The sequence below is a fragment of the Denticeps clupeoides genome, chromosome 17, assembly GCF_900700375.1.
Source record: "Denticeps clupeoides chromosome 17, fDenClu1.1, whole genome shotgun sequence".
NCBI lineage: Eukaryota > Metazoa > Chordata > Actinopteri > Clupeiformes > Denticipitidae > Denticeps > Denticeps clupeoides.
In genome coordinates, this window is record NC_041723.1 from 10415362 (window position 1) to 10427685 (window position 12324).

Below are 12324 nucleotides of genomic sequence, written 5' to 3' on the forward strand. Positions count from 1 at the left end.
CGCCCTTATACAGAGTGATTTACAACCAGTAGTTACAGGGACAGTCCCCCCCTGGAGACACTTAGGGTCAAGTGTCTGGCTCAGGGACACAATGGTAGTAAGTGGGGTTTGAACCTGGGTCTTCTGGTTCATAGGCAAGTGCGTTACCCTCTAGGCTACTACCACCCGCCCCTTCACAACGACAATCACTTCACATTCACTTTTTTAAAAAACGTAGACCTGAACAGAAAGTAATTATTCAGTATGTGAGGTGAGTGTCTGGAAAACAAAAAGCATAACACGGTGGCCACGCAGCGATAAGGCTTAGCAGAGAGCACAGTCACATTGTATTGGCATGATATCCATTCTGAACATTTGGCTGCGTTTAAAGCAGGTCAGGCAAGAGTATATAAACCCGGCACCCGACTCGGATAGTGAGAGACCTTTAACTGACCAGCCACATGCTTTAAAGGTGAGAATACGGAGTCATTTTGTTTTGTTGTGTGCTAATGTACACACTCACAATTGCAGATGACAGAGAGATTACAAATTGGCCTGTCCACTCTTTCCACGAACAGAGATGGACATTGGACTTGAAGACATGAGCGAAGATGAAATTACTGACTACATAATTCAGATGAGCATTCAAGAATCTTGTCAAGATGTATTTTCTGTATCTAAATGCAGGTAAAGTGAATTTATCCCGTTTCTGTTCATTGTTTGCAACTGGTGTTGGGCACTTCGGTTGTTATTTCTAACTTCTTTCAGTCTGGAGACAGCTAGTGATGAATATTTGAAACTTCTGGCTGCCATCAAGACAGGTATTAAAAAATGAAAAATGATAAACTTAAGCATCTGTTGTTTGCCTGTTGTCATCCTGCAACGCGAATGGCTTTTTTGTAGGTGAAATAACAGGCCTGCGGGAGCTTCTCAAATTCCCTTCTGCATTCAGAGAGACAGACATCAGGGGATGGTTACCCCTCCACAGGGCCGCAGTCCAGCCTATGGCAGAGGTTCTGGAGACAGTGTTAAAAGGTGACTGTATTTTTCTAACTGAAGCACGATTTGATCATGTATAAATATGAATTATGCTGGTCGCAAATAAAGTCAATTTGATGGAGGGTGAAAAAATAACTAAATATGGGACATATGTCTGGCTCAGCAGCCTACAGTGATGATGACCTGGAAAAAAGGACAGCAGACGGAGAGACATGTCTAACTCTGGCTACTCAGGCTGGTCTTCTAGAGAATGTGAGGACACTGCTGAATTGTGGAGCATCTCCACAAAACCCCAACAGCACCAACCAGTCTCCTCTTCTGTTAGGTAAGCTGCCGTACAAATTGCCCATTTGAAATGATAATTAGTCTATTTTGAGCACACATTAAAAAATAGGTGGTTGGTGATGTGAGAAGGACATCTGTTTTCTCCTGCTGAAGCCGTCAGAGCTGGATCATATGAAATGACGCGTGCCATGCTCACGTGCGGGGCGCTGGTGAATCAAGTGTGTTTGAAAAAGTGGAGCGCCATGCACGAAGCTGCCAAACTGGGCCACAGTGACATCATGATGCTGCTGCTCAGATATGGAGGCCAGGTGACGGTGAAAGGTCAACATGGAGTGACCCCACTGGGCACCGCAGCTGAACACGGCCGCGAGGAGATCTTGCAGATTCTCATTCAAAGTGGTGAGGACCTTTACATAGTATATTAGACACTAAAGACACTCAAAACGTTGAGGTGGAGTTTATTTTACATACACTGTGGTAAACCTGTTGCATCAGGTGCTGATGTCAATGCACAGGCTAACAATGGAGACAGCGTGATGATGGACGCAGCCGGCTCCGGAAATCCGGACTGCGTCAAACTTTTGTTGGAGAACGCAGCTGATCCCAACCTGGCCAGCCGGACCGGACACCTTCCCCTTCATCGTGCAGCTTACGAAGGCCACTACCTGTAGGTGATGAACGGAAGAAGTGAATTTCTAATGAAATTGGTCAGGCATGAAAATTAAATCCATTGAATATTACGACTTTAGTTAGTGTTTAGAAATACTAAAGTGTAGTATCGCCTTCATCTCGCCTCCAGCGTGCTGCAAACACTTGTTGCTGTCACAAGTAAAAAAGCCCTCAGGCTCTCTGGTCAGAGTCCGGTCCACTCTGCTGCGGATGGCGGTCACGCTCACTGCTTGAAACTTCTAATCGACAGTGGCTTCGATGTCAACTCTCCCCTGAGCGCAGCCATTTCCGAAAACTACAGTGACATGAGGAGGAGCGCGCTGTACTTTGCCGTGTCCAACGGAGATGTCACCTGCACCGAAATGCTGCTGAACGCGGGGGCCAAGCCGGACCTGGACCCCCTGCGCTGCCTGCTGGTGGCAGTCAGGGCGGGGAGGTATGAAATCGTGAAGATGCTGCTGGCCAAGCAGGCAGACGTGAACTGCTACTTCACCGTGGTCAGTGACACGGTGTTCCCCACGGCCCTGCAGTACTGCCTGAGGGACGAGGTGATGATGCGTCTCCTGCTCAACAGCGGCTACCAGGCTGACCTGTGCTTTCTTTGCAAACACGATACGAGCTGCTGCCAGAACAACCTCCCTAAACGGGTGTGTCAGACGTACAGCGATGGAGACAAAATGCCTGTGAGGCTCAATGCACTGATCTGTAGTGCATAATTCTTCCACACAAATAAATGCTTCAATTCTACAGTACTGCGTGTACTTTTTTGTGTTTCAGTTCTGTGAATTCATTGGCTTGTCTTGCCTTGTGCATCTGTCTGGGATGGTGGTGAGGATTCTCCTGGACTACGTCAGTCACGTGGAGCTCTGTTCCAACCTCAGGCCCATCCTGGAAAAGCGGATGGAGTGGTCAGACATTTTTCACATCCTTAGTAAGTACCTGCAGTGCAGGGCTGATGCAGGCTGGAAAATTTGCTTTTGGCCTCTGACATTCCGTGGATCCCTGCTTTATAATACAGGTAACCCGCGACCTCTGAAGCACCTTTGCAGACTGCAAGTCAGGAGAATCATGACCCTGAGCAGACTGGGCGACATGAAGATCATGGGCTCGTTTCCACCAAGACTGAAGAATTACCTACTGTACAAGGAGTGTGATCTGTATGGCCATAATACTGAATGGCCAATGTAAAGAAGTGAATATTAATTCATGTTAATAACACATTCTTACATTTAAAAAAATGACTGTTGTACTATTTATATTATTTGATGTTTCTCCTATAATTTCTATGTTTCTATGTTTTGCATGATATGCAGTAAATGACCTACTTTATGCATGCATATGTGTACACATGCATATGTAAACATAGAAGAGTTGCACCACACATGTACATCTGTCTATCATAGTGTCTGTGAATACATTGTTTAAATTTAGTTTATGTTTGCTTGAAGGAGTGGTACAGTTCCCTCTGCTGTTCCTTCCCAATGCCCCTCACCCACCCAGGCCAGCCCCCCAGACACAGCCTGTGAATACGCTGCATACACACACACACACATACACACACTATATATCTATATACGTTAAACAAACACCACCTATTTGTCATTACCAACCTTTTCCTGATTAATATTTGTTTCCTTTTCCGATCACTTCCTTAGAAAATCTGTACACACGTGACACAGCATAACATTTCAGTGTAATGGTATGCATGACTGCCCTCTGAGCAGGTGAAAGCTGAAAATAACCTCCGGCCTGTGTGTGTGTGTGTGTGTGTGTGTGTGGGCACACATTCACATTCGGTTTGACGATAGGGCGCAGTGAAAACAGTCTCCCTGCCACTGCTCGTGGTTTTAATGGAGGTGTAATCGTGTTTCACAGGTGAGGTGCCACAGTATATCTGTACATTAACTGTTTGTAGACACTCTGTAACCAGTTCTGTCACAGTCATTGGAGTAGTTCAGTGCATGCAAAGTTTTACCGGATTAAAATGACCACACAAGTCATAGTTAAATATACAGCATGTCTTGAATCCTTCCAAAAACATTTAACACACCGATACTTCTTAGGTGGTATTATTATTAGACGCTTATAATTAGTCACGTCTGACTACAGGTTCTTCCATGCTTCTTATCTTTCTTTTACGTACTAAGAAGGGACACAATAAATTGGGACATTTAAAAATAGCATTAATTTCTAGCTAATTTGCAGCAATAGCTTTTAAATGTACAACGAAGTATCATACCAGGAGCATTGTAACAGTCAGTTGCCACAACTCATAATAAGATTAATAAGCATTTTAACTTTTGCCAAAATGTCACCTCTCTTATAAAGATATGGATTATATGGATGAGATGGATGAGGATCAGCTTCTAGACTATGAAATTCAAATGAGCATTCACGAGTCTTGCCAAAAGGCATGTTGTACTGAAAGGTAGATATCTTTTTAAATACAATAAAAATGTTAAATAAAATAATTTATTTTAAATTAAAAGAAAAACATTCTTCATAAAATTCTTCAGAAATGTATAAAACTTTAAAATGTCTGATACCACATATCTTGACAATTCCAGGGAGGAGAACTTCAAAGTTTTAGATGCCATTGCACGAGGTAACAGTTTGCTCTCACATCACGGTGTGACGTTATTAATACTGAGTAAAGAAAATAATTATGTTTTACACTTTTAGGTGACTTGTACCTGTCCACTGTTCATATTCATATCTACAGTAAATCCATGACACATCATGCTAATGACGTGCTTTATAATCTCCACCTTCAGGTGACCTGTTCTTGCTGCAGGAGCTGTCAGATTTACCAGAAGCCTTTACTGAGGCCGATGAGAAAGGCTGGTACCCCCTTCACAAGGCTGCAGTCCAGTCATCAGCCCAGGTTCTGGAGATGGTTCTATATGGTGAGTTGTGGGCACTTGATTAAATGTTGAAGGCATCAAAAACACATTCTGTGTCCCATGAACCTGCACAATACTCAATAAACTTGTTCATCAAAACCACACAATAGCTTCCTACAGGTTGAGTCTGGAGGAGAAGACGATGGAGGGAGAGTCTGCTCTGACTTTGGCAACACAGGCTGGTCTGGTGAATAACGTGTTGACGCTGCTGGAACACGGCGCATCTCCACACAAAACTAATGACAAGAATGAGTCTGCTCTACTGTTGGGTAAGATTCCTGTTTCTCATGATAAGGTTCTATGGCCGTAGTCACTAAAGTGAAGAAATATTTTCCATGGCCCATCCACTGAGTAAAAATGTATTATGCATTACAGCGGTGAGAATGGGCCTGCTTGATGTAGCTGCCGCTCTGATTTCAAAGGGAGCTTTAGTGAACCAGATCTGCCTGAAAAGGTGGACAGCCATACATGAGGCTGCCAGGGTGGGCTGTGCTGACATCCTGAAGCTCCTGCTGATGCATGGGGCTCAGGTCACAGAGACAGACCAACACGGAGTCACTGCCATCAGCACTGCTGCTGAGTTCGCACAAGTGCCTGCTCTAGAGCTCCTCATTCAAAACGGTAAGACAAATCAGACAAGCAGCTAGTAAAGCACGATGTGAACAGGACTGTATTCCCCACCTCTAGGTGCTAATGTGAACGCACAAGCACCCAATGGGGACACCGTCCTGTATGATTCTGCTGGCTCAGGCAACCCTGACTGCATAGAACTTCTCCTTGAGCATGGTGCAAATCCCAACATCGCTAGCCTATCCTCCCAGCTTCCCATTCACCGAGCCGCCTACGAGGGACATTATCTGTGAGTTGCTTGTGAGACATTGACTCTGAGCACATACATAATGAATTCATGTTCATTAATGGATTTAAATTAATTTATTTGCTGGAAATTTGCTTGAATCAAGTAGAGAGATCTAGCGGAATTCATGATGACTGGCTGTTACATTTAGATTTATGACATTTAGCAGATGGTCTTATCTGAAGCGACTTACAACCAGAAGTTAGAGATCTCCTGGAGACACTGTGAGTTAAGTGCCTTGCTACAGAGGGACTGTATTACTGTCACATTTCGCATATTAAGTCGGAGGTAACTTACTTGCCTCCTTGCGTCCCACCGCACCGAGGTTCCTCGTCTCCTCCTACACGTGCTCACGTTCTGGTTCCGTGGACCGTGACAATTACGTTTAAATTTTTTGTAGAGCACTGAGGATTTTTATTCCCATCACCACTAGACGAGCTTTGAGACTCTCTGGCCAGAGTCCCATTCACTCAGCGGCTGATGGTGGCCACGCCCAGTGCCTGGAGCTTCTTGTGCAGAAGGGCTTTAACGTCAATGCACTTCTGGCCCCGCACATCTCAGAGAACTATGGAGACATGAGGAGGAGCGCGCTGTACTTTGCTGTGTCCAACGGAGATGTCACCTGCACCGAAATGCTGCTGAACGCGGGGGCCAAGCCGGACCTGGACCCCCTGCGCTGCCTGCTGGTGGCAGTCAGGGCGGGGAGGTATGAAATCGTGAAGATGCTGCTGGCCAAGCAGGCAGACGTGAACTGCTACTTCACCGTGGTCAGTGACACGGTGTTCCCCACGGCCCTGCAGTACTGCCTGAGGGACGAGGTGATGATGCGTCTCCTGCTCAACAGCGGATATCATGCTGACTGCTGCTTTAGGTGTCCCCAGCGAGGCATGTGTGATGATGGAGGTTCCTGTCATCAAGGAGACAAGGTCCCTGTGAGTATCTGTGAAACTGCAGGACTCAATTTACACACCAAAAACTACACCCCTGAAGCATCACGCTGGTGGATCGCAACCAGGTTGGAAGGAGAGGTTCAAAATGCAAAAAAGATGAAACATAAGCAAAAAAAAAAAAAACGAGAGTAGAAAATGTACTAAAACACTGAAGCATCTTTCATAAGACACCTGATATCATAAAAATGGGCTCCATAGCCTTATAATCCACAAGTGCGAAATGCAAATATAGTTTTTTCAGGAGTGTGTTGACTGATATTCAGAAGCAAAAATATTAGATTTTTTTTTTCCTGGCACCCAGTCTATATGTGGTTTGTGCTTCATGACTAAAGGCTCTGAGAGGGACTCTAGCTTCTAAATGACGCTGAGCTAGATAATGCAATTCATAAAATGGACAGATGAGGGAATGGGGCAGATAGATTTCAATTGTCTATTTTTTTTTCTAGTTCTGTGACTTCATTAGTGTGTCTTGGCTGGTGGACTTCGCTGTAGGAACAGTAAAAATACTCATGGACTACGTTGGCCAGGTTCAAATCTGCACCAGACTAAGATCAATTTTGAAACAACATAAAGGGTGGCTTGAAATATGCCATATGCTGGGTGAGTTACACTTTGCATTTAAATGGAATTATTTTTGTTTTCCATCTTATTTTTGAATTATATTTCTTTTCCAGCCTGTTTCAGGCTAGGGCTGCACGTTAGAACAGTAATATGAATGTGAAGTGTCATTGTCATTGTGAAACACACAGTGACAAAATGTGTGTGTGTGTGCTGTGACCTGGTGTTCCAACCTGAGCCCAGTGTCCCGGGATGGGTACCAGCAGCCGCCACCCTGAGACTGATTGTTTCAGGCCTTAATGTTGGGTTGTCCTTCTCTCGTTTACAGAAAATCCACGAACGCTGAAGCACCTTTGCAGGCTTGTGATTAGACATCATATGACACCAAAAAGACTTGCTAATCCTGACATCATGAAAAGGCTTCCTTGCCCTCCCAGACTGAATGACTTCCTGCTTTACAAAGAGTATGACCTGTACGGTAAAGTCATATGTTCCAGTGGACTTTAGCGTCCTGCAAATCTGGCAAATGAGCACATTAATTGGACATTGAAATGGAAAATGGACATCATTATTTCACCTTGCCTGTTTAAAGCAACAACTCAAAGACTAAAAGAAATGTGTGCTTGACTTTTTTTCATTGTATAAAAGATTGCTATACTTCTTAAACTGTCTTGTATTTTGTACGCATGCAAGTACCTGCTTATAAATGTTTCTATCAGCTTCTAAGTTATTGATTTATGAATATGATATGTACAGGAACACCAACAATACACACAACATCTCAGTGCAGGATGAATGACCTGCATTCTCTCAGCGGCAAAGGCAGAAGCAGGTCAAGTCTAAATTTAACTTTGTTGCAGTTAGACAAGTTGCCAGCTGCAAGTTGTGAAACTCCTGCTTTATAGCAATTGGCCTTCAATGTACTTTAAAAAGTGGGTCTAGTCTCTAGTCAGTGTACTTTAAAGTGGGTCTGGTCTTGTTGGAAGATGGCTTATCTGGATACCTTTGGCTGGAAAAGGTTCATTTTAGATTTAATGAACAAAGATATCCGACTACCTCCCATTTTCATAAGGGTGGGGAAATTGTTATGAATCCACTCCTTCACTCTTTCGGTTGCTGAGGAGATTTGAACAGAATAACTCCAAAGGCCATCTGCCAGTCATTTGTATAGTTTTGGATTGTTGTGTCACACGAAAACTGTTCATCTGTTTATCTAAGTCATCTAAGATGAGCACCTTCGGGTTCAAATCTGAAAAATATGACGACATGGATGATCAGCTTTTTGGCCAATATTGCCATCAATGATGGCAATATCTCCAGGATCTGGAAAGACAGCAAGCACGATAACAACGTCCCACCACACTGAAGCAGCGAGGCCAAGACCCCAGTGGGTATTTTCAGCCATGTGGCCTGGCAGGTGAACTCCTGGCAGGAACAGAACAGAGGTCTGATTCCAGTCTAGAACAGGTGAGATATGACTCAGACAGAGCTCAAAGCACATTTTCTAGATAAATGATTAGATTTGTGACTTTGTTTGAAGAACGTAATGGTATAATACAGGGTTTTAAATGAAAATGAAAGTAAAGTGACAATATGTGTCCTCTACTTTTAACCCATCACATTTGGTGAGCAGTGCACAGCCATGAAAGGTGCCCAGGGAGCAGTGTGTGGGGACGGTGCTTTGCTCAGTGGCACCTTAGCGGTTCGGGATTCGAACCAGCAGCCTTCTGATAACTGGTCCATTTCCTTACTTGCTATGCCACCACTGCCTAGATGTATATAGATGAGTCTGTAATGTAGTCCATCTGTTCTGTGTGCATTGCTTTCTTTGCTTGAAGGGAAGGTATTTCAAAATACCAGCATTCACACAAATGTGTATGTGGAATCCCGATCAAACGGCCATGTCAAATAAATCAGTGGCTGATATGTACATCTGTACAGCGTGAGCAAGACTGGAAAGAATCAATTAATCAATAAAATGTTATTTATAAAGAGCTTTTTACAATGTACATAGTCACAAAGCACCTAACAATAAACTGCCCCAAGTGAGCAAGCCAAAGACAACGGTGGCAAGGAGACAACTCCCCAAGCAATGCCACGTAGGGGCAGTGGTGGCCTAGCGGTTAAGGAAGCGACCCCGTAATCAGAAGGTTGCCGGTTCGAATCCCGATCCGCCAAGGTACCACTGAGGTGCCACTGAGCAAAAGCACCGTCCCCACACACTGCTCCCTGGGCGCCGGTCATGGCTGCCCACTGCTCACTCAGGGTGATGGGTTAAATGCAGAGGACAAATTTCACTGTGTGCACCGTGTGCTGTGCTGCTGTGTATCACATGTGACAATCACTTCACTTTAAAACGTGATCACTCCAGGATGCTCTCCAGGAGAGATTTACCATCCACATGGGAGTGGATGGTGAGGCTGTGTTAATAGTACATTATCTAAATTGACAATAAGTGATCAGAGATCTAAACGGTTCCAGAATAACTAACTACTGCAGCATTACTAAAGGGGAATTGAGTTTTGGTAAAAGCCTGACTGAATAAGTAGGTTTTTAGTCTAAATTTAAATATTGAGAAAGTGTCTGATTCCTGAATATTCCTTGGAAGGTTGTTCAAAAGATTTGAGGCTCTGTAAGCAAATGCTCTATTTCCAGCAGTGACTTTGCATACTCAGGGGACAGCAAGTAGGCCTTCTTCCAGTTAAGAAGGGATTGTGGTGCACCATGCACAGCTTTATAAGTGAGCAGAATAATCTAAAGGAAACATGGTACTTAACTGGAAGCCAATTGAGAGAACACAATAGTTCATAATTTCTTGTAATTCCTGGCTGCAGGAAGTTGCGGGTCATCGAGTCTCTGAGGTCTTTTACACAATGTTCCATCTAACAAAGGTGGTGAACTTTCATCCAGCTTGACAGAGATGTACACAGAGATCTGCATAAAAAAATTAACGTTCATTCCACGTCTATGAATCAAATGTCCAAGCAGCAGCATGTACAATGAAAATATCTAAGGGCCCAGTACCGAACCCTGTAAAACCCTGTATTTCACTCTAATAATAATAATACATTTTATTTCAGGGCGCCTTTCTAAAACCCAAGATCACCTTTCAGAGTAAAATAAATGACTGACAAACAACTAAAAACCAGTACAATAAGCAAGAATTGACAAATAAGATCAGTTTTGAGCCATGACTTAAATAAAGGAAGAGAATCTAAATTCCTTATGTTGGGAGGATGTGAGTTCCAAAGCCAAGGAAGCTCTGTTACACATAGTGATAAGATGGGCCGAAGGTAACAATAAGATGAGTGGCGGAAGATGACTGGAGAGACCGGGAAGCAGTGGTGAAGCATGTAGCAGGTCACAAAGATAAGGAGGAACAAGATTAGGGATGCATTTAAATATGAGGAATTAAACATGTTTTAATTTAATCTAGCTTCTATGGACAATCAATGAAGCTGTTGGTGATGTATTCTCTTGAGGGAGTACGAGTTATAATAACCCAAGCAGCAGAATTCTGAAGAGGTTTGAGCTTATGGAGAGACTAAAAAGAAGAGAATTGCAATAGTCAATCTGGAAGGTGATAAGGCTATAGACAAGTATGGCAGCAGCTTGGGCAGTAAGGAAGGGACAAAGTTGGTTAATGTTACGAAGATGAAAATATGCAGACCGGGTGATGTAATTCATATATGAAAGCGTATCAAATATGACACCCAGAGGGCAGGGATGGACAGAAGAATTGTTCATATATTAATGGGAAAACTATGAGATTTGGCTAGAGTGGAGGCTGTTCCAAAAAGTAAAACTTCTGTTTTATTATTGTTTAGTTTGAGAATCAGAGAATAATGAGAATAATGATGATGACCAGGAAAAAATGTTCAATAGATTTAATGTTCAATAGACACTGATGCATTTTGTTGAACCTTTGACTTCAGTCTCTCCAGAAACAGTGGCACATATGTAGTGGCCAGGAATGAATGGAGATGGTGGGTCTTCTGAAGAACAACCCATACCCTAACTGAAAGTGAGACTCTAGTGATTGTAATTGTGAAACACTGCAGCACAGCAATGGTTCACACATCAAAATGTGTCCCTTACTTTTAACAATCACCCTTGGGGAGCAGTGGGCAGCCATGAAAGGTGCCCGGTAGGTAGTATGTGGGGACGGTTTATTGCTCAAGGGGACCTCAGTGGCACATTGGAGGTTTGGGATTTGAAAATACAACCTTCCGATTATGGGTCCGCTTCCTTACTGACTTGGCTACCATGGCCACCTTCAACTTTCAGGACCCAGGATGACTGCCACCAGCATTCATTACCCAAAACCAACATCTTCACTTCAAAAACAACTTCTCTGATGTGGATTGGATTTTTAGCTGGGTAAGTGTATGTTGAACATATGGAACTGGAATGAAACCCAGAGGCAGACACCGGAGGGATCACATCCAGCAAATGGCATGGGAATGAAATGCTCAGCATTACCAGCAAGAAACATGTGCTGTATTGTGAAGAAATGGGGTTCAATGCCTACTCATCTGACACTCAACATCTGAAAATCAAACAAAGTGTTTTGGTAATAGATGGTTGGATAGATGGATTATAATACAGGAAAAGTGCTTTCCCTCTGACACTGTTTACTGATGACCACATGCATTTCGATCGTTCAAACATTGGAAATGTTTGATTAATTCAAATTCCAATTTTATTCGTCACGTACACAGTCATACACGGTATGATATGCAGTGAAATGCTTTTGGATAAGTAACGTGAAAATAGATGTCTAGTCTTTTAAAGAACAAGGCAGTGGGGTGGTGATAATCTTGCAAAGCCTTCCCCTTACAGCTGACAGAAATGGCTCCCCTTAAAAAGAAATTGGCTGTCCAGTCATGATAAGATTAACAGGCTGGGCCGCTGACATACAAACCGCTGCAGGAGGTTTTCACTCTTTCAAGATTTTTTTGGAGTATATCTTTAATCATTATTTAGCTGGAGGCTTTAACAAAACATATAACAGCACAGACACATTATCTAACATGACTCGATGCATAACTATTAAAATATGAACGTATAAAAGCTGCAATTCTGATGTTTTGCTTCCCTGTAAAATAAATTAAATCTCCAGAGC

At 43.3% G+C, this 12324-nt stretch overlaps 2 protein-coding genes across 4 annotated transcripts; both read left to right on the forward strand.

Annotated features, from left to right (window-relative positions):
* Positions 1–442: 442 nt before the first annotated feature.
* LOC114767198 (ankyrin repeat and SOCS box protein 15-like) lies at positions 443–3120 on the forward strand. Its single transcript, XM_028958779.1, has 10 exons — positions 443–451; positions 558–666; positions 748–800; positions 883–1014; positions 1142–1303; positions 1417–1662; positions 1759–1930; positions 2063–2615; positions 2710–2863; positions 2951–3120. Exons 2-10 carry the CDS (start codon positions 560–562, stop codon positions 3118–3120), a joined length of 1749 nt encoding a protein of 582 aa, XP_028814612.1. The 5' UTR covers positions 443–451; positions 558–559.
* Positions 3121–3728: 608 nt separating this feature from the next.
* On the forward strand, positions 3729–7782 carry LOC114767137 (ankyrin repeat and SOCS box protein 15-like). Of its 3 annotated transcripts, none has more exons than XM_028958696.1 (10): positions 3730–3807; positions 4261–4360; positions 4500–4537; positions 4707–4838; positions 4946–5104; positions 5211–5456; positions 5523–5694; positions 6092–6623; positions 7088–7241; positions 7528–7782. In XM_028958696.1, the coding sequence occupies exons 2-10, from the start codon at positions 4263–4265 to the stop codon at positions 7704–7706; spliced, it is 1710 nt and encodes a 569-aa protein (XP_028814529.1). In that variant the 5' UTR covers positions 3730–3807; positions 4261–4262; the 3' UTR covers positions 7707–7782. The 3 variants fall into 3 exon arrangements, with proteins under 3 accessions (XP_028814531.1, XP_028814529.1, XP_028814530.1); XM_028958697.1 differs by having other exon boundaries at positions 6125–6623; XM_028958698.1 differs by lacking the exons at positions 4261–4360; positions 4500–4537 and having other exon boundaries at positions 3729–3807.
* The last annotated feature ends 4542 nt before the right edge of the window (positions 7783–12324 follow it).